Source organism: Styela clava, chromosome 11 (assembly GCF_964204865.1).
Source record: "Styela clava chromosome 11, kaStyClav1.hap1.2, whole genome shotgun sequence".
NCBI classification, from domain to species: domain Eukaryota; kingdom Metazoa; phylum Chordata; class Ascidiacea; order Stolidobranchia; family Styelidae; genus Styela; species Styela clava.
This window is the reverse complement of record NC_135260.1, coordinates 13,865,814-13,888,875: the sequence shown is the minus strand read 5'-3', so window position 1 is coordinate 13,888,875 and position 23,062 is coordinate 13,865,814. Positions and strand designations below refer to the sequence as shown.

Genomic DNA, 23,062 nt, shown 5'->3' with positions numbered 1-23,062 from the left:
TAAAACTCGAGATTCCAAATCTTCGAAGCTAATATAGTTAAGCCAATTATCTAATAACCATTAGAGTCATTACAATATGATTTCATGACATTTATTTGATAGCAAGTTAATAAAAACGTTATCGGAGTGCTCAATACTTCACAATTAGTTAAAAAAGGCGTGATCGGGATTGAACAAACTGCAGAGGGTTATTGTTAGTTACTCACCCTCGTTGATAAGAACCGCTTTCCATACTTGCAGCTGATAATGGTCCTGTCTGATCAAGATATATCTCCTACAGAAAGATGTTCAAAACATTTTGGTCAAAAATTGCATTATTGGAAAATATATTTCATAGCAAAATATGATCTTATTGTAGTGAAATCAGTTTATAGCAAATTTTTATTTAAAGTATCCCTGATTTTACTTCTTATTAATCAGTTTAAAAAACATAAAATTGAAAGGAAATATAAAGCATATTGCTTGGTTATAGAATTCATACAACTAACATCGACAAGATTTTGAAATTTATTCCATTTATTATCTTTAATGACAAGTAGGAGTTCTCCAAGTCTTGTATTCCAATCATGTGATCTACTCAGTAGATCGTTTTTTGATTCTGATGGAAGATCCAAATATTCTTCTAATGCATCCCATCGACCCAATCTCCATGCTGCTTCAATCCGAAATGAATTCAATTCATTCTGTTAATAGGAAAAAAGATTTTGATTTAACATTTTAATCTTATTTAAGTGAATAATGGCCATACGATTCTGTTCTGAGTAAATTAGGGAACATTAAAAATATTTATTGAATCTTCAGCTGAAGATAAGTTATGATATAAATTTCCCAAAAATTCAATTCTATAAGTATAATTGAATATCTATTCAATACATCACATCACAATATATCTGTAGCATTTATCTATTTAAAATATCTATAACAAACCGGATGAAGCATACTGTGAATCGAATAAATTTAACCCAAGTTTAAAGATTGTGATATTAGGACTGTACTACGGATATCCACCCACGAAAATTTAACTCAGAAAATTATTCCTGTGGGAAGTTCCGCAGTTCCACCCATGGAAAATTTCTTCCGTGGAATATTGCACCTAGACAAAATTCCACTGAAATTCCAAAAGTCTAAACCAGGGGTCGGCAACCTTTTGTCGCTCGTGGGCAAAAATTAAGGTTGCAAGTCATCGGCAGGCTGCACATATTTTTTAGAAAGTTGAAAAACCGAACGGATGGTACTTTTTATAATAAAAATCAAGCACTGATACATCTCTCGAATAGAATATAGATTTATTTCGAGTAATTGTGAAATATATAATTGTTAGGTTAAAATATAATTTAAACTAAAAAATATATTCGTCAAAACGAATGTTTTGTTACTATAATTTAGTGAAGCGTCGCGGGCCGGATTATAGTGCTCCGCGGGCCGGATTCAGCCCGCGGGCCGTAGGTTGCCGACCCCTGGTCTAAACCAACATCTTCCAACCAGAGAAGAATTTTGTCGTTCTTGAAAAGAAATTCTGCTTTGGCTTTGTTTTTGCTGTAGAATTACTGCAATTCTTCAGTTCTTTATTACTACTATAATAGTTATGCATTATTACACATTACAAACTACTTGAACTGTACAAAAGCAGAAGAGCGACATAACACTAGCTGAGGATCCATTAAAGATTGAATAAATAAAGTAGTTTTTATCTACAGTGAGGGATGAATAAAAAGTTCCGAAATAGGCAAAGGGCGGAATTCAAAGGTTAGGAACCACCAATTTTTTGTAAAAGGTAACATTTTTTGGAATTTTCTAAACACTGTTGAGACATGATTCATGATTCAATAGTCTTACCTTCCAAGAACCCTGTTTAGACAAAGTACCATCTATGACACAGGTTGCAATGGAAAGTTGTCCAAGATCCATCAAACATTTAACATAATCTTTTCTTCTGCGAATATCTTCTGGATTCAATTGTATGGCATGTTCATAACAAGTACAGGCATCCTAGAATGCAAATCTCAATCACAGAATTTTCTAAAGGAATCCATTTCCATGAACACAAAATTAACATTACTCAAGAAAAGTTTTAAGGTTTTTGTGTGAAATCGACTATCCGCACAATGATATATTTTAAATTTTTTGGGGGAAAACGAAATAAATCCATTTAGAATCTCAAAAATGAAATTTATATTTATAAAAACACTCAATTTTAGCTTCAGCTAATTCTTTCAAATTCTGCACCACTATATTATGTCTCGGTAGCCAGAAATCAGTAGATTATTATTTCACCATGCTCAAAATACACACTAAACATACACAAAATAAAAAATTGCATTTCAGGGTGGATGGAGACGTGGAAAACCAACACAGTTATTGAACAACGGCACCCTTTTCTTACCTCTAGCTAGACTCTAGAGCCATATTAGAAATAATGACCTAATTAAAGCACAAAAAAATTTTCTGTTAATTTGTTACCCAGGTACACCAATAAATTTCTCTAAGACACGGCACCTTCTTACCCAGCTAATTGCTTTGCTCTCTTTACCTGTAACTTTCCAGTACTTTCAAGTTGTTTGATTTGAATGTTTAATGTAGGTTTTCCTAATCTGACAGCAGCAATACCAGCCACACCATCTGGTTCATCCATTTCTACAAACAATTGTTGAAGGAAATCGATCCCTTGTTCATCCTGAATAACAACATAAGCTGTATATTTCTTGGGTTCGAACCCCATTTTAGACACTCATCATGCAGCATGTAAGCTATTAGGAGGGAAGGTTTGAACTTTGTTTAAAAAAGGGAATGAAACAAAGTTCCCCTTTGAAGAAAATAAAAAAAAGAATATTGGATAAGTGAGATATCCAAAAATCTTGACATAAGAATTTGTATAATTTTTGATTTAATAATACCTACCACAGTATAGCCTGCACCATGAGAAGAACTATCTCTATTTCCCCTCAAATGAGCTTCATAATGTAACAATGCTCTTCTGTATACTCGACATCTGAATGAAGCTTCGGCCAGAGACAGTTGTGGAATCTTACTCAGAAATGTTTTTACCGAGGAGATATTCACGGCATTCTGTCCACTTCTTGAAGAACTAAAGTAATCATATTTGAAAAAGTTAAAAACAATTTCAGACAAATGTAAGCTGCATTTAATAACATGTACAGGGTGAAGGAAAAAAACCTCCCACATTTGAAATGTACAATAAGCAAAAACAATCAATTATCTAAACTTTTTTATATAGTTCAATTTAATCTTAATTAGTCTATACAACGTCTTCTGTTAAGCATGACCCAGTTAAAAATATATTAGACATTCTGCGGAATGTGTTAGAAATAGAAAATTATTAGGTTTTGGCTATCTCTGATTCTACAGATATTGATTCAAAATAATTAATAATTGCAACTTCACAAACTATCACAGATTATTATTTTAGTTTCCCAATGACTGGTAGAAGACATGCAAATAAAATATAAAAAGGGTACATTTACAAACGGATATTAATTTTTGTAACCTGGAAGCCTTCGTCTTTGAATCCGTAGCTCCAATTTCAGCTTGCCTTAACCATCGTGTAATATGATCAAGTGCAGAAAAAATTGCTTGCGCACTAAGTTGAAGTAAATGTGATCCTCTCGCATGCTGTGCATTGAGTAGATTCGCAGAATTTTCTTGAGAAGATATTTGGTCTAATCCAGAACCAGTTCTCATGTTACTCGACTCAATCTCAAATTCAACACCCACTCGATCCATGAGTTGCTCAGTATGTTCAAGAATTGCCAGTATCTGTAATTGCAAACATAATAACAGGGTTGTTGAAGTACATGCACATTACTCTTCTATAAAAGGTCCTGCAGCCTAGATCAGGGATGACGGACCTTTTTCAATGAATGGGTAAAACATTATATTTTTTTCACGAAACAGAAGTGTGGGTCACATATATTTAATCAATGTTTGTATTAAAAAGAAACTGGTGCATCTTTTTTTGCAAATCTTATAAGCTTCCGTTGGTGTTGGGTAGTTTCGGGCTTTATCCATGCAGCACTTCTATCGGAGCCTACTAGACTCTTCATGGCACTCAATTTTATGAAATTTGTATACAAAAACATGCATATGAATTACCCAAAAACATTTAGGATGATACAGCAAATTATTTTACGCTACCACAGACTTTGGAGGCTCTAATTAAATTTAACGAGTAAGCTGCCAGGCCTGCGAACGCTCAAATTCAAATTTTTTAAACTCTCAATCTTGAACGCACATGTTCACCCCTGGCCCTGTATACCGTTATGCACCTATGTCCTATTGGCTGTGACATCATATATGACAAAACAATACAATTAATCTGTGCATTTCTCGCAGCGTCTTCTTATAGTGGTCACTTTGCGACTCACGAGTCAATGGTTAATCGTCAAATTATCAACTGATTCAATAAAACAGCATTGATGACACGTGCAGTTTGAGGGCTAGGATGTTTCTGTCTACTTCTAGACCAGGGGTGTGCAACATGTGGCCCGATGTCCACAACCCACCCGCCAAGTAATTTAGCCCTTGTTATTAACACTCAGATTTTTTCCCATCAAGCATAAAATCCTAATACAACAGTTAAGGTATAAATAGGCGCTCAACATGGGTAAAAATACAATTTGTTTTTGCTTTTGTGATCACACATTTTCGTGTTGCCTGGCTAGATGTCTGAAGTTGGCTATTTATGGCACACCGACAAAAAAATGTTGCACACCCCTGCTATAGACACAACCATTTTTTATTCATTTTCAACAGGTATTGAGAGATCTCAAACTTAGAGAGGAATCCAGTGATTAATTTCCTTGAAAATGATTAAAATCCATACAGTTGACTTGCTAAAAGCATTCAATATACCAAAAAACAGTTCGATCCAGCAACAGTTTATAATATTGAACTTTGACACAGCGAACAACACACAATAACTTTCACCCATTTTCGTTACTGTAAACTGCTTGATAGTCAATATAGAAAATAAACCTACTTCTTGAATAATGAAATCAGCATGATCAGTGAGTAACAGACATTGTAACGTTGTGTGAGGAAGTAAAAATAAAGCAACATTGACATCATTCCTTGTAACTGCAGAACATGAGCGAAATACCTTGCTTGCCGTTGTAATATCGCTGCTTTCATAGACCTGTACAATAGAAGGTTTTTGATATTCAACAAAAAACAAGAATACCATTTATCCATGAAATAGAAAGCATATTTGAATGATTTCATTAGATCATAGTCTAACATCTTCCAACAAACTACTTAGTACTTAGTCAAACAGATGTTAAATATCTGAAATTGGAAATAAACGAGGGAAAGGACTTCCATGTACTTAAACAATATCTTAGTAGCGTTTGGCAACAAAAATAGTCTCAAGCTATTTGAATGTTATAACAAGATAAGTTATTGTCTTTTATAAAAAAAAGTTGATTGCTGTGAAACCATTTTTATCTTCGCTGCTATCAAAGTTACTAAACATCTTGATACAAATTTAGATTGTTATTTGTATGAAATTTTCCATCGAAATCATGATATATGATAAATTATGATACAAAAAATATATTATTATAATTCACAAAATCAAAATCAATCAGAAGAGAGAATACTAGAATACCAAACTATTCGAATTTATGAGCATTCTCAAAGTCACAAACAAATCCAATGATACAGGAACATTAGCCGAAAAATAATATACTTATTAGCCGAAAACTATACTTATTTCCTATTCAAAAATCTATCCTGATTACATATTATAAACTCAAACATGGCTCACGTCACGTCTAATTGTAAACAATTTTTAGTATATTTAAAATTTCTTCATAAAGAATTTAATTTAAGTACCATTTGCATAAGAACTGCACAAAAGCTTCCAGCCCAATCTCTGAAAGTCATATTTGGTTTTCGAAATAAAACTGGTTGCTTCAAGTTTGAAAGAGGAATCTCTGATTTCTTGAGCAAATATCTGATAAATTAAGTATGTACATTCAATTGAAAATTTCTCCACAATAGGGTTCTGGCATACAATGAATGCTAAATGTAACAGTTATGTTATTTTCGAAAATAATCTCTGATCATATAAACCAGGGGTGTGCAACCTGCAAATGAGGCCCACAAGAAAAAATTATGCAGCCCGCTGAGAAGTGCAAATTTTAATTGGTGTCTGGCCCGCAAAACAAGTTTTCAATTTAGTTTTAATCTGAGCAGAGCGAGTAATTCCAATATCTTTCCGTTGCAAAGCCCGAGTCCAATTTATGATCAGTGCCTGTGCCATGACGTTACAATGTCCTAACAGATAGCTTGTGCGAAGCAAATAAAGCATGTCATAATATCAATAACCAACATGTTTGTACCTAGTACCTACAACTACTAGAAAGCCTATGTCAAATGAAAGTGCGGCCCGCAGTTTCACCCAGTTATTTGTATCTAGTTCTCCAGCACTCGAGGTTGCACACCACTGATATAAACTACAAAATTATCATATAATGTGAAAATAAATGATTCCTTATAAAAATTAGAAGAAGTTCATTTACATGCTCGAAATTATTTTGTTATTCCAAACAAGCAATTACCAAGTCAGACTATCCCCGTAGCTGTATATAACATATATTGTCATAAATACCTTGAAGTATGGTGGGGTTCCAATACTTCTTGAATATTTTCTGAAAATTTACGCCATAAACGACGACCTATAGAAGAACAAGCATTTGGTTAGGATATCAAAAAACAAATAAGTTGTACATATATGTCAAGTTGTTCTTTATATTAAGCTGATGTAGAAGTACAGCAAATTTAGGAGACTTACTCCTGCACCAAATTTTGATTCAACTGTCCGTACAACTGGTGACTAATATTGCTGTATTATTAATTATATTCCGCAAATCACTTTCGCTATATAGACAAGGTTAGTTACACTTACCATGTGTATCTTTAAGACCATCTTTACAATCATAAATTTTCAATAATTCTTGAATAGCAAAAGCAGAAATATCCTGATGGGTTGGTTTTGCAGCAAGAAATGCTTTTACAAGTTCAGAAATTAAATGGAATGCAAAGTTTGGATCATCGATCGTAAAATAATCAGACAACCCAGTAGATGTACCGGGTAGACTGAGAACAAGCCTGAAAAAGTAACAGAAAATTAGAAACCGTTGCAGTAATAAAAGATCTTAGATGAATCAGTATTAGTAGTAAAATGCTTCTTTTATGATATGCAAGAGAAACATTGAGGCATATGAAGGTAATCTACGATAATGAGGAATTGGCTAAAATATGATAATTCGAAAATCAATAGTAAATTTTTGGATGTGAAAGACAAATGTTCAAGATCAGGTCAAAAGAATCATAAGTTTAAAGCAATGTCATACATCTGAGTTAAAAAAAATTTTTTTTTTTTGACACTTAAGAAAAACTTTGACTTGTCATATGATATGTAATTTCATTGAATAGGTCTATTCCAAAGGAAAAATCGAACAAAGTTGTATTTCATATTTGTAATACAGGTGAATGAGGCAGAGAAAGATAGAATTTTGAACACAATTAAAAAAAATTAGGGAGACTCGAAAAAAGTAAAACTTTATATAGTCGAATATTATTTGCTAAATCGATTTTGAACGACAGTTTTCCAAATTTAATAGGTACCTATCAGGATCAATGGCACCAATTAGTCCCAAACATTGTCCACACAAAAGACGAATTTGTTTATTGTTGTCACGACAACCAAATAGTAGTGTTGAAACAAGATGTGACATTGTTACATCTGTAACATCACGTCCACTCGACAAATGATGTTGTTGTATTTCTTTTTGTTTTTCTTTGAGCGTTTGTTTCAGTCTCGCTAGTGCTTGAATTCGGACTTCTGCACTTTCATGTGACATGAGTTGAATAGCCTGTAGTAGGAGTTAGAAAAAAAATTTGATTAAAGCCAAATAATAAATTAAACATTGCACTACACTGTAGCAATGTGTAGATGTAGATAGCACTACAGCAATGCGATTTAGTCTACGACTACATAATTAACTGTAGCATTGAGTTATCCAATACACACAATTGAAACAACTTGTTCCTACTGTGTTACATTTAACATTGTAGAATTGTAACGATATTTTATTCACAACCTATGAACACAGCAATTTCATTTCCAATTCTTAAAAAAAAAAACATTCAGAAGCTGTCTACATTATCTGTTGAGAATGATTAGGTAACTAGATATTTCTATAAGCTCCCGTGGAAAATTTTCACTTTCATTTTGATTGCGAATTCTGAAATTCTAACTACAACACTAAAGCTCCAAATGCCGATCTTATTTGAAAAATAAGATTTCTTCCAAAAAAATTGCCAAATCCAGACTCAACAGCCCTGGTATTTTAGCTATTAAATTTCTACTCAGCTTTAATTTGTGATTCTTGTAAAATTGTTTTTTTATCTAGTGTATAAATCATACCTGCTCTAAATAAGTTACAATATCATCCTGATGTCTTCTGCTTATTTCTTCTTGTACTTTTCTGTATACATTCTCCAATGCAGAATGTTTGGGAAGAAAATACAACTCATGTAAATTATCTTTGGTATTAGATGATTTGTCTATCACCAAATACGATAAGATAGTAGAAACCTGAAAATAAATGTTGATCGCATGTTCGGATATTTAGTTAGCACATGAGCATCAACCAGAAATGTCAAAAACTGATTTAATATTGAGATAGATTCGATGATTTCAGGAATAATTCAGTGTCATTTAACGACTAAAGTTTCACAGTAAGACCTGAAAGGCCTTCACTTAATTTCAGAAATGATACAAAATATAAAACAAAACAGGCGGGTCATTTCAAATTTCCTGCATTTCTCTATTCAAATGTATTAAATATAAATTTATTTCTCTATATGTTCTTTGTGGACACAAACTATTTTAGAATATATTCAAAATTTTATTTCGAAAATATTATTTTAGAGTGTATTCAGAATAATAGATTATTTGGATTTGTCTATCCCTGGCATCAACATAATACCAGTATGTTAGTTGACAATACAAGCAGACCATAAAATTGTTTGTGTTAAGAATTATGAATTTGAAGTCAAATGTTTTTTGTATTGCATCGCATATATAATGGTATACTTATCTCAGCGATACCCCCCGGGGGGCAAAAGAGATAAAACAGGGGGCAAAAAATCTGGAGGGGCGGCAGGTGGGCAGAAATTACCAGAGCATTTTAAACTATCCTGTAGTTACCTGATTAGGCAAAGTTTTCAGCAGAGGTAACAAAGTAACAGTAATCTGACTCAACAACGATCCAAGACAAGAAGGTTCAATACATCTGACAAATGTATTCCAAGCTTCGCAACAAATTGTATACCAATTCCTGCAAGAAAATTATTGTATAATTCTTTCAAAAGAATTCGATAAAAGTAGATTCACTCAAGTAGAGAGTACTCATCTCTTAATCTAAATGGGTGTCAAAATACTGAAACGATATAGATTAATGGTGATGTCAAGTGAATACGATCATTTATTTTATGCTTCAACAAGGCACAATATGGCAGCAACATAATGCAATAAAAATACAGTTAGTCCCTTAACTTGTATTTGTAATCTGTACTTGCAAACTGGACTTAATCACTATTTTACTTCTGTTTGACTTCAAGATAAGTTAGAAAATAAATAGTAAATAAGCAGTCCAAATAACTTACAAATGCTTGAACAATTGTTGGGCAAGACATAAGGTGTTGATGATTTTAACTCTAACTGAAGTAACTTCACGAACATCCATTAATTTCAATAAGCAAGTCAGGCTTTCAATTATCTGAAATATAAAACGAAAACATTCCCATGTCAAATTGAATACCTTTCTTTTCTCACAGATATGATAAGAATGGAAATAATGATCTACAGAAGAAAATTATACAATATTGAAGAGGCCTTGAAGCCAAATGAGCATACTTCAAAGTGAACGTAGATTCATAATCATGCCAAAAAGTAAATAAACTAAAATGGAAGTTATAACTCTAGATAGAAAACTCTTTCCATTTTTGTCTAGGATATCAACTGTTGAAGCAGTTGCTTATATTATTTCTTTAAGCAGCCTCAAAAGGGTATTTTGAAATAGACATTCAGTTCAATGTGACAGAAAAATTCAATAAATAAATATTACTAGTCTTCTGGACCACTTTGTTGTATATAAAATGATTGTTACCCTTTTCTTTTCAGTCCCAGCCACAGAAGATGATCTTAACTGACAGTTGAAGAAGGTCAAAATTCCAAGGAAATGTGGTTGAAGTAATTCAGATAATCCTGAAGCACTTTTTGATGCCTTAAAAACAATAAATAAATTACTTTATATCGATGTTTACACTGCAACAATACTTGGGAGAATTGCTACAGGTTAATAGACAATATTTATAGTTAGTACTAGTGCATTACCTAATACTTATGAAACAAACATTTTTTATCAATTATTTATAAAACACTTAATTGACAAATGAATTTGTTTTCAACATTATACCAAGCTTGAAAAAGAAGATTCTATGGCTAAGTTTTTGCGTCAAACTATCCTAATTGCTAAATCATCGAAGCACTTGATTATGAAGGAGCAAATTTAAAACAACAATAAGAAGGTAAAAGAATAATGCTAACAAAAATCAATATAAATACTATTCAAATAGCTTCATTAACAGTGAAATTGTGAATAGTCATCAAATTGTATTGCAATTGCAACTCTTACCAACCTTTTTAGATGATGAATTTTTAACATCAGATATAACAGTGAGTGCACTGTGAACACCATCAACATTTACACTGATATGTGACACCAAATGATGCAAAAGACCTCCAAAATTCAGCCTGTTTATAGCAATACAAAAATAATGATTTAAGAGTCATTATATCAAAACTGAAAAACTTTATCAGATCTCTAAATACAATAAGTTGGCTGCACAAGTAAGCTTGGGTATTATATCAATACAGGCTTAGCTATACTGGTGACAGCACATTTGCTGCTATATAAAATTTGACATGACAATGTATGCAATATTCGCCAAAAAGCTACACCTGGTTCCTGGCATATGGTTTAAATTCAATCTCATATATGCTTCTGAAAAGTGAAAACCTATCCCGATGTTGATATATAATGAAATAGGAAATTAAAAACTTTAATGTTTGATACCATTATTTATGTGCATGTCATTGCATTTCTTGCCACAGTTGTAAAATGCTTGTCTGAAGAAGTCTGACCTTGGACAGACGAAACATTACAGAAATATATTTGTGTAAGTGTGCAGCAAGACTCTTGAATTAAATTTAATGTTTGATATCCCATATTGAAAAACAAGATTTTTAGTCTATGGCAAAAAATATAATAATGGCCATTGCGAGTCAGCTGGAATTGGAGTTTAGGTTTGAATGCAAATCAGACAAATAAGAATGTAATAAGATTTTAAGCAGGGTGGATCCTCTATTCTGATGATTAAATGGCTAAATTTGGATTATTATATTTAGGATTATTCAAAAGCTACTGGCAATTAAAATATAAGTCAGCTATTATTTAAAATAGTTTTCTTACAATAGCAATGATTCTTTCTTGATTCTTGTTTCTTTCTCAAGAAATTCGAATAAATTTTGTAGATTGTTGCCAGTGACAACAGCATGACATACAATGTGTTTAAAATTTTGCATTAGGATATCTGCTTTACTTGTCCCGGTAATTTCACTAAACTGTGACATGGAAAAAGAGAGAATGAAAAATTTTAAACTGAATTAAAAACATCATCTGTATCACAAAGATTTTAAGATGCATAATACACTTGAATCTTGACTCAAAGTCATTCTTAATATGAGAATCATATATTCAATTTGATTGTAATGATAATATCCCCAAACAAAATGAAGTTTGAGTATTTATTGAGGAAGAAATAATCATGTGCCTAGCACTACACCCACAATCAGTGAGAGAAGAGTAAGACGTAACAGACCATTAGCAGCTTATATATAATAATAAAATATTGGCCAGAATTAGATGCTAAATAACTTTGTTTCTGCTATTATGTTCTATTATTTATGAGACTCTTATTAACTTTTAGGTACGGTAAGTATTTAACAGCAAGCCTTGAACTTTACCAAATAATCCGCTACATTTATTCGTTCACATTTCTTTTAACTAGCTATTAAAATCTCAGGCAGCGTAATACTTATTCAAGCAGTCAAACTATCGGATAAATCGAGTTGAAAACAATAATCTATTCATACCGTTTTAAGAAGTTTTTCACATTTATCTGATAAGATGACAACAGGCAAGATGGCTGACATATGATGTCGTAAAAATTCATCAGCAGAAGAAGAAAATATATTTGCAAAATCTTCCAAAATTTCAACAACTGCACGTTTGCCAGTACATGGATCATTATCAACAAGACTTTTAGCAATGCAAGTACAAATTTCCAAGCTGTGAAATTATTGGCTTGAGTTATGAATATTCAGTATTCAACAGAGGATAAAACATCGGTTGTAATTGCTCTATCATGTCTGCAGCACATACGCAGTAGATTCAGTACAAGATTTTTGTATTATGTAGTTGATAGAAATATTTACCGGAAATCGGAACCAGAAAGGGACTAGTGTCTGCCATATGGCGAGAAGTCCATACAACGGGTCTGCATGTACCGTATTCTATTTACTCCTATAATAATCAACGAATTCGGAATGGTAATATTAGATAAGTATTCTGAACTCTTGATTCTGTAAATAATTTAAAATAACCTAAATAAAAACAATTATCACAATGAGACAAAAAACTTTCCAATCAATTTCGGAATTTGTAAAAATAGACAATATTTGATATATCATATTGGAACATATCATTCCAGATATGGAAAGTTAGTTGGTTTCAGTCATTCCCTATTTAATTAGTCCCCTCTTAGTCAGTTTTTAGTTCAACATAGTTATCATTCATGAAAACTAGCTCACCTATATTTTTGGATACAGTTTGAAGATGATATATTACTGAGTTCTAAATATGCATTCGATTGCACAACAAGGAGTGAAGATGACAGTTGCGTGCAAAGTTGAGTGACAGACCAAGTAAATATATCGGAACAAGTTAATTCAAGACTTGAATCCTTCATCGATAATTTGAGTATCACACCAATTAACTTAAAACCATGAAGTCGAGTCTTAACATCTTTCTTTCTGTGTGAATTCCTAAAACAAAAATTGGGATCAAAACTCCAAATTTACATATATTCATGAGTATGCACTTGCCCTTTCTCGCATGAAAGCAAATGAGTTATGGAGCCTACTGATAAGGTTTTTTCTTTGTTCTGGTTTAAAAATCTTCAAATTTGGTTCAAAAAAATTATGAATCAAAAAATTACAAAAGGCATGAGTTTTTGCCAATAACGTCCCAGAGTGAAATTAAGGGTCTTGTGTAGTTTCGTACCTAACATACTTCTAATGGGCGTAGAATAACAATTTTTTGATATGTCAATCCTAACACCCATCTGACTACGCCATCCAAAAATTACATCACTACGACATCACAACTACGTCATAGAGCTTGCTAAATATACGTACAATCACCCGAAATGGCATTGGCGCTGAGCCGCTGACGATAAAGAACTGACGAACGTTATAAATCTATCTCCTATTGGATTCGTTGCATAAATCTATCTCCTATTGGATTCGTTGCGACGAGAAAAATAACCGTTCGATTTCGGGTGCTCGTTTGCGCGTCTTTGATGGCAGTTCGTATAGTTTAAAGGGCTCTATTACGTCACTGTGACATCATAATGACGTAATTTTTGGATGGTGTAGTCAGGTGGGGGTTAGGATTGATATGTGAAAAAATTGTCATGCTACGCCCACTAGGAGTATGTTAGGTAGGAAACTACATGAGACCCAAAATTAAAGCTTGACATGTTTGGGGAAGTTTTTCGACTGTTAAACTCCAAAAGTGAAAAATTTCTCTAATTTCTGGAATAAATAAACTATAAAAATTAGATTTTATCCAAACAAAAATAAAACCAAATTCCAAAAGCTTATTACCTTAATAATTCCACAATAATGGCCATGATAGTTCTTGTCCAACTCAAATTATCTTTTCCAATTATTTTGCCAAACATAGAATTCATATCGGCGTCGTTGTAAAATTTCAAATCATATATCCATTGTGTTAAAATGCCTTTCATATCTTGAGTTACAGATTGTTGTTGCAAAGAAGCAAAATATTCCCCAGCTGCTTTCAAATACATATTTTGAAGTACGGAATAACACTGTTGATGATCTTCTGGCATGTCATTCACAGAATGATGAAGTAAACAATTTTGCAATGAAGTTACAATTGAGCCTACAAGATCAAGAACATTGGACATATTTACTTCTTCGGAGTACTGCACCAATTCGAAAAAATACGAACACAATTTTGTTTGATATCGATAACACGACGAACACAAATTTTTACCATCTTGCTCATTTTCAACCAAAATTCTGCAATTCCCTTGACTAAGTTTAATAATATTGTAAAGTAAACTCGATAATACAAGTAAGTCAGTGTGAGAAAACTTCGTTTCTAGTTCCTTGCTGGCAGTTTTTACATGACTTAATATTCCTTTAAGAGCTCCAGTTCCACGTAGTGAATTTTGAATGAAAAATGGCAACATAGAAAGTGACGTATTTGAAATCTCTGTACATTTTCCAATTGACCATCTAAAAAGGATAGAGGAACACCAACGTTGATATTTTGGTTCGAAAGCAATAGCTAAAACCTTCAGACATTCACAAATAACATCTTTTGATTCGGCATCCAAATCGGCAGTATTTGAAATGTTAATACCAGCTTTTTTCAGTCCTTGAGATACTGGTATCAAAGTAGAATGCAGTAAACCAGTATCCACCAAATCTGAATTGAGATCTTCTAATTTCAATGAATCAATCCAAGGCAAAGATGACAATGTAGTAAATGGTAATGCCAAAGCTTTGGAAAACACCTCAATGGAAGACCGTTCAATATCCGAACAGTTCATAGTTGCAGAATGCAGTAATAAACAGTAATACTGAATAATTTTTAAAGAAAGTCTATAAAATTCAATCAAAGGTTTTGAAGATGTAGAAGTTGACTTGATGAAAGAAGCGTTCATACAATCAAGAAAAACCTTGACTAACATTGAAACTTCATTTCTTTGAAGTATTTTGTTGAGGAAACTGTTCATCCAACTGATAAAAAGGACATCTGTAGAATCCTCATCAGGTTTAACAGACAACATGACACTAACAAAAACATTTAAATATGAACAATAATCATCCATTGGGAGAATTAATTTTGTGACATCATTAGAGTTATCTTTACAGAGATTCGTAATTCTTTGTTGTTTCTGTGTAAAAATTGTAACAACGCTATCCAGGATTAGAAACTCCGATGATGTGTTTACGTCGCCATCAATTTTATTGACCAAATAGTATGATAATTCACACACTATACTTTCAGATATTAACATGGAGCTGTCGCGAAATTGATCATTATCTAAAACCAATGTACATAAACGATTTATATCTCTCATTCGTGACATCGCTATCAAGGAAGGGCTTGCGTCAAGGTCACGTCTTGTGGAAACAACTATATGCCGCAAACAAGATATTATAGATGCCACGAATTTCTTTGCTACGTCAGTATCGTCAATCTTTGTGGATTTTAATGTTTGCATTTCACCAATGAGTACTTCACAAATAGTCAAAATATAAGTTTGAGGGATATAATAATTTACAGTCATTTTGTTGACACATTCACTGGTTGTGTGAATATTTTTCTCCCTCTCTCCAGTCTTGAATGAAGAACTGTCGACAGTGAATCCTTGCAAAGAAAATAATTCGTCCATAAATTGAGAGAAACTGTTTAAAAATGATTTCCAATCCTCTTCTGATTTTAAAGAAATGTCATCTTCTTTCAACAAAGAAACTCCCAACTCAAAGGATGCAACGAAACAGAATACAAAATACTGCAGAATCTGAAAAATAAAAAGATGGAGTTCTAATCAATTCTTAGTGACAAACACACAAGAATAGAAGGAAAATTGCACAAAAAGTATAGAAAATTCTCATTAAAATTACTGCACTGCAAAATTTCTGTAGGTGTAAACAGATAAAGAGCCAGTTATTGCCGATATGGTTATTTACAATGGAATGAACTTTACAGATAAAGGAAAGAATAGCAAAACAGGAAACATAGTTTCAAATAAAGGAAGAACAAATCAAACTTATCAACTCAATAACAGATTGTGCTTGGTTTCTAAAATACAAATTCATTATATCGAACATTTGATAAAGTCTAATTTGAAAAGCCTGAGATATCACTCTATGATGGTTCATTCATGCACAATGGAATATTGTTACCTGGTTTTTAGGAATTCCTGAATGTTGAAGAAGTGAAGTTAGTAGCTGAAGTGATGATGATTTGAGCATGAAATCACCATGTTCGAGTTGAAATAATGAAATACACCAAACAACATCCAATTGATCTTCAGCAAATTGACAAATATCTGAGATGAAGGGCTGCAGTAGAGAGAAGAAAACATTAAAAATGATGAAGTAATGTCTTGTTTGATTAAAATATATACATTTTAGTTGAGAAATGACAAAAATTATCTTTGTCATCATTTTTAAATCTATATGAATTCCTCTAATGAAAAAGCCTTTATTTTATTAAATTTGATATGAACATAATGAGAAAAAAAGATCGAAAAGCAGGTATCCGAAGAACAGTGACGTTGCCAATTTGATAAAGATATACTGAAATAGATAAAATAGAAATAGGATAAAGTATCGTTTGAGTCAGAACAACAGAGTGAAATCTAAGAAATTGAATAAAGCATTCCTTATTGAGTTCAGCTACTATCTTCCGTTAGGTGAAATACTTTTTCAATTTTTCAATAATTTTGTTTTAATTTTATTCCCAAAAATATTTGAACAATTATTGAACAATTCAAATGAATTTTGAACTTAGAAGTTATACCAGTGTAATGCAGTTTGATAATAAAGACCTGGTAGAGAAATCTAAGAACGAATTCCCAGAAAAAATTTAAAATATGGAAATATTACATGTATCAGACCACTGCAATTCTTCCTCAGTGTGCAAAGAAAATCAAACGAGTTGATTGTTAAACAAGCATTTTCATCACTGTTATTAATACGAAAACTTTTTAGGCTTTGTTGTAAATTTTCAAAGTTATCTTCCTGGTTCAAGTTCTCTTCATAGATTTGGTCAAGTTCTAAAAATATATAAAATATAAATTGATCATTGGAGCAAGTTTTAAGTTGAATTTACAAAATATTTCAAAAATTGAAAACAATTATCAGTTACTAATTTAACAAGACTAGGTGAAACACTGCATGATACCAATTACCAACACCTCATTAGAAGATTTATCGACTTTTAATCCTAAAATAATTAAACTTTTTAACATCAGTGAGAGACCTCATTCCACCTATTCTTACCAGTCCAATTCATATAATAATAAAGCTTATAGATAAAGTGTCACTATATGTTGCATGAGATGGAAATAGACATGTATCGTAAAATTAGACCCAGAGTTGGTATATATTCCTCTATACAACTTGAAGACGAGCAAGCTGTACAATTTACACTGCATGGGATTCATACACAAATCAATGCACCTCTGAAAAAGCAGTAAATTGTTACCGGCGCTAAGTTGAATGACTTCAGTGATTATTAATCTGAACATAGGTATATTTTTCGTCTTGATCAGTTCAAATAATGCAATCAGCATCTTATTGATGTCATTGTGAATTTTCTTCAGACCTGATGTCGACAGCAAGCGTAGAAGGGAATTACAAAACCAAAACACAAAATCTGAAATAAATACAACCGAATGAGACACAGTAAAAAATGCATCTGAATAAAGAGATATAGAGAGGATGATATAAAAATAATGATATATGGAACAGGATAATTTGTTTTATAAGATATTTTCAAATGATTGCTCTGAACTAGACTCTGTACAAAAAACCACTGACTATGTAAGGAGTTAGGTACACTATTTATGAATGACTGTAATCCCCCGATTCAGCATTTCCAATTCAATGTATTGCGACGGGTTAGTGGGCATGGGGTTTAAAGCATAGATTGTAACCTAAGAAACTAATAACCGCTGCTGTTGATTACATATTATGAAGAAAAAGCATAGCAAAGGTAAAATCAAAAGAGCTAACTTAAAAAAAATTAATTGCCTTTGTAGTTTGAGAAATTCATTTTTCTCTCATTCTCTGAAAACATGTGGAATTGAGCAGATGAAGGTGCAAATACAGGATGTGGAAATTGACCGATCAAATGATGCAGAAAGTTGAGTACCATTTCAGTCTAAAAAAATGAATTAAGTTTAATTGAGTAACCCAGAGGCCAGAACTAATATCAGTTACTTCAATAAATAGAAATACCTCTTACAACTTCACATACAAATAAGAAGATGAATAGATACAAATAGATAAAAATTCTGGTCAGCAAGCTAACTTGTGAAGAAGTATAAAACAAAAAAATCTCCTTCACTCACCTTGATCAACCAACAATGCAGAAATACAAATAGAAAAACTAACCTAGACAAAGCAGGTTTGGATCAAAAAATGAACAAACAAAAAACAAATACAGCAGTAAAAAATAACTGGGCTATCGTACTAAAATCTAAACTTTGAGATGTTTCTAAGCTCTGCTTTTGTTATAATTATTAACTCACTATCCACTATTATTACACACCTCGGTCATATCATATGACAACTTATCAGCCTATTGTCCGTCCATGTTGGCTATAAGGATAATAACAGTTGGGCCTATTCGTTTCGGATGTATTTCATTAAAATTTATTTAAGTTCCCTGAATATGACAACGACATGTATTAGACTGTATACATAATAATTCAAGCATACTAATAATTTACTTGGGAAGTTTTTCCCTTTGCTTTTTCAAGTTCTTTAAAAATTGAATTAACATCTGTCAAATGATGATGAATAATCATCTTCAAACTTTCACGAATCTTCACACATTTTGTTACAAGTTGTTCTGGAGGCAAACTGTGGACGACAATAATTCGATGAATAAATATGTACAAAGAAAAGTAGAAAAAAACTTCCTGAATTCAGAAAGCCTAATTAAGGACAATGAATGTTTCACAATTGGCTACTTCGAATGAGATGTTTTCTTTGATAAGGCTTCGCAATGCGTTTAAATATTGCATTTTTGATATGGCCGATATGGGTAAATCTAATTTTGACAAGATTCGAATTTTGTATCAATATCAGGATATGGAATGGATATTAGCAAGCAAATTTTTCATGCCATCATTTTGTGAATTTGATAGATGAATATTGAAAAAAATCAAAATCAAATAAAAAATAGGACTAGATCATTTGAAAAGATGCCGCTACTACATGGCAGGTAAGGTTTTAATTCTTTTTCTCTATCAGTATTTATCAAGACTGTAAATAGATAAAATTATGCATTTGGTTATAATGTTGAGATATTTCATACAATCCAATGCAGTGTAGCTGTCCAGCAAACCATTATTCACTACATTTAACCTATCCATGAGAATATCTCCTAACCAAATTCTGAATTTTCGAGAAAATATAACATTAGTACATACCTTGAAATATTTTCATAATCTGCTACAATGCTACTCAGAATTTCTCCGATAGCAGCCATTATTCAAGATGGAAAATAAACAAATTAATGAATGAATGAAGAATCTTGAGTTTATACAATATGAATGACGAGTATTTCATACGCTTCCAAACTTTCTAGCTCCAAAGTTGTCGAAGATATTGAGATATGTCAAAATCAAGTCAAAATCCCAAGACTAAACTCATTACCATAATCAATGCCTACTCCAGTATTCCCCAGTTCCATTTGCTGATTCAATAGTTTCACACTTTATATCCAATCGTTCAGTCGTTAATTATGTTGAAAATAGAGACGTTCCCATGTTCAAAAGTTATATATGATTCAGTTATTACAGTATTGAAATAATTTACCGACAAAAATTTAATATTATTAATATGATGCAAGACAGACAGATCATTTGGCAGTTTGGCAATACCATAACGGCATAATAGAATACTGGAATATTGAAATGCAGCACCATACTGCCATAACACTGTACAGACTGGAGTCTGCTGGTCAGGGAGTCAGTACGGTGGGTCTCATTGGCTTTTCTGCTTTCACCATATTATTCCATTCAGACTCTTGTCGGGTGCGGACATGTCTGCTTGAAAAGACTAGAGAATGCTACGCGCTGTATCGTATGTTTCGGTATTTGTATCGCGTAATATCAACACGTTTCAGAGAATCCTATTTTAAATAGAAATCGAAGCCCCTTCCTCGAGAGACGTATGGCGGCTAATTCTCTCCATATCGGTAAAGATACAGTAAAACGAAGTTGCGTATTGAACTAAAAATAAGCGCCAAGCTTAGACCATCACCATTGAATTCCTCGGAAACAAATAATCAGATCCACCAAAGGAGAAAAAATTTTACCGAAGCGATTGAGAGAAATAAGCAAAAAACGATCGGCGGCGTGTGCCATGACTGAATTTCAATCGATGCACGCAGGCACGCATCGGCCGTTCCTCGACGCAAACCTTGGCTTGGCGTGTTTCTCTCATTTTCAATGTAAATAGGATGGCGTGTTAACAATAATAAATGGATCAGAGATAATAAAAATTACATTTTGATAACACCATATATCATATTTTATGTTCTTTCGTACACCTACAATCAATAAACAGTAAATTTAATGCCTCGATGCAGCATTGGATGAATAAGTTTATAAAGCAATAATACAATCTAATGACGCAAAGAGAGATTCATATGTCGCAAAATGCGTAATTTATACAAAAATAGATCGGAAAAACAAGAATAAAATTAGCAAAATAATTTAATATCATGCCGCATCGATGTAATCATACGCCGCAAATCAGTGAAAAACAAGATTCAAATTAATATAATGCCCCATCGATACATTCATATGTCGCAAATGTTTAACTTAGCATTAGTCTATGTGGTACCATCACTCAATGGTATTGTACTTATAGTAACTAATTACTATATTTAGGGTGACTTACCCACTTTGCGGCCATGACCTATCTGCGACCATCAACTTCATCGATTAAATTAATGCCGAAAAAATTAACGAACCGCGACGATATTTCTCACGCGTTATCGTCCACTTATCCCTCGTAGCTCTGCGAAATTACACTAAAATGCGGCCACAAATAAAAAAGTTACGACCGAAAACCTGACCGAAGAAAAAAAAACGGACCATTTTACCATGTCGCCAACTACCCATTGTTCCTTCAAAAAAGCTTGAAAATCCAAACAAATATAAGAGATAAAGAGATGAAACTTGGCAGGTGGGTAGAGTTGTGTTTCTTTTAACCATCTTTAAAGTTTCGCGTTTCTACATTCAAAGGAGGGGGAGTAGGGGGGTGCGCATTTCCAATACTTCAATAATATCTTTGTCAACTAATTTGCGACCACCATGTTTTTGTCAGTTTGATTGCTGTGATGCGGTGCTTTGTTTATAATTTGAAGAATTTTGTTCGAAATACCCGTGTTCTTAAAATATATGACGGTCAGAAATGCAATTAGAAGCCCATTTTTTCACGCATGGCTGCGTACCGTATGCCCTAGTCTCGACGCAGCAGAAACGATGTTCAAGGCTTAAAATCCGTGATCGCACACTGGTCGTTCGGTCGCAAAAACGTCTTCAGAGTGTCATACTTTGGTGGTTTGTATAACTTTAACCCCTGGTCGTAGAAAGTTAATTCGAAGTTCAGCGTGTGGAATAAATGCCAATGCACCTACGGTGAAAAAATTAACGAGTTAGAAATATTGGTTTTTGTTTTATAGCGGTTTGAATGAAATCGTCCGCAGACTGGCTACACCACCCTACATGCAGTGTGTTTCATGTTGTGTTGTGTCTCTATTTATACAGTTATACGGTAGATGTTGTTTTGTTATACAAACTCCTTTGTACAAACAGTTTTGTATACTCCACCCTTACCCCTGTTACCACTCCCACCCACCCTCCTTGCACAACTGTCTCTGTCTGTATAAAGGACCATATTATACATAGTCTATTTGATTTACCTTATTACAGTATTACCGGTACTGTATTATAATCAAAAGGGGTGTAGACTATGCCGCACATTCGTGTTTTAGGCCAGTATGGTCTTGTGCATCCATCCCGTCTTCAGTATTTATAATTACTAATTCTTTTATATTGCTTTTACGAGACGAATAAACATACATACATATCCTAAACTAAGAATTCACTGTCACCTTTAATTAAAAACTTAGCCCAATGCCGCCACTATTTACGCATGAACGATTCCTTGCAAAACATAAGGAAATGACCGCCTGGAGGTGTAAGAGTGAGCCAATCTCCACTGCGATTCATCGTAAATATAGCCGTGCCTAACTGGTTGGTTAATATTCAACTTGAAAAGAAAATAAATAGAACTAACGTGTAAGCGCAACGCGACTTGCTTTAATTATTTACTTGAATAATTGATAACTTCAGCTTTCATACCCGACTGCTTTCGTTATTGGACACGAAATGTAAACATGGATCGTCTTGTCATTATGTTGTTGTTGTTGGTATTTATCTCCTTATTGTCATGGAAAAAAATCACTTTTCTCCTGAACTACTGAACCAATTACTTTGAAATTCTCAGTGGTTGAAGATTCTACTTTTTGCTAGGAGGATATCATTTTTAATTATTTCCAAATATTCCGTGGGATCTATGTGATTCGTTTTTCACTTCGATATTTTATGTGATGACCTCTTCAAAGTGATTAAAAAATATTTGTGGGGGTTCTGCGACCTACCTCATGCTACGCTAAAGTCGGCTTCACTTTGGCTTTCGTGTCCTTATATTTTAGCATCGCTCTCTTGTTCTTATGCAGTATTTCATATAACTTTTTTGGTTATTTTTTTATTGTTTGTTTTACTTTTAATGTTTATAAGTCGAATGTTTTTTTATAACTTTCTTGAATTCAACACAAAT

General features: G+C 32.9%; 1 protein-coding gene across 3 annotated transcripts in view; it reads right to left on the bottom strand.

Moving 5' to 3' along the window:
• LOC120347281 (serine/threonine-protein kinase ATR-like) overlaps positions 1-22,071 on the bottom strand; it is a 33,001-nt gene extending 10,930 nt beyond the window's left edge. The window contains exons 1-26 of one of the 3 annotated variants that reach the window (XM_078117693.1): positions 19,639-22,071; positions 18,934-19,066; positions 18,233-18,362; positions 17,685-17,855; positions 17,084-17,253; positions 16,379-16,537; positions 14,039-15,993; positions 12,962-13,195; positions 12,245-12,440; positions 11,562-11,713; positions 10,729-10,843; positions 10,197-10,313; positions 9,694-9,806; positions 9,236-9,365; positions 8,450-8,620; positions 7,648-7,895; positions 6,926-7,128; positions 6,629-6,695; positions 5,851-5,971; positions 4,997-5,152; positions 3,506-3,774; positions 2,899-3,085; positions 2,531-2,674; positions 1,837-1,989; positions 489-683; positions 207-274 (exon numbers count right to left, since the gene is read on the bottom strand). In XM_078117693.1, the coding sequence (XP_077973819.1) occupies positions 207-274; positions 489-683; positions 1,837-1,989; positions 2,531-2,674; positions 2,899-3,085; positions 3,506-3,774; positions 4,997-5,152; positions 5,851-5,971; positions 6,629-6,695; positions 6,926-7,128; positions 7,648-7,895; positions 8,450-8,620; positions 9,236-9,365; positions 9,694-9,806; positions 10,197-10,313; positions 10,729-10,843; positions 11,562-11,713; positions 12,245-12,440; positions 12,962-13,195; positions 14,039-15,993; positions 16,379-16,537; positions 17,084-17,253; positions 17,685-17,855; positions 18,233-18,362; positions 18,934-19,066; positions 19,639-19,697 (5,816 nt within the window). In that variant the 5' untranslated portion in view covers positions 19,698-22,071. Of the gene's footprint in view, positions 1-206; positions 275-488; positions 684-1,836; positions 1,990-2,530; positions 2,675-2,898; positions 3,086-3,505; positions 3,775-4,996; positions 5,153-5,850; positions 5,972-6,628; positions 6,696-6,925; positions 7,129-7,647; positions 7,896-8,449; positions 8,621-9,235; positions 9,366-9,693; positions 9,807-10,196; positions 10,314-10,728; positions 10,844-11,561; positions 11,714-12,244; positions 12,441-12,961; positions 13,196-14,038; positions 15,994-16,378; positions 16,538-17,083; positions 17,254-17,684; positions 17,856-18,232; positions 18,363-18,752; positions 18,864-18,933; positions 19,067-19,638 lie in introns of those variants that run through there. The other 2 variants (XM_078117692.1, XM_078117694.1) reach the window with 2 other exon arrangements.
• Positions 22,072-23,062: the final 991 nt, after the last annotated feature.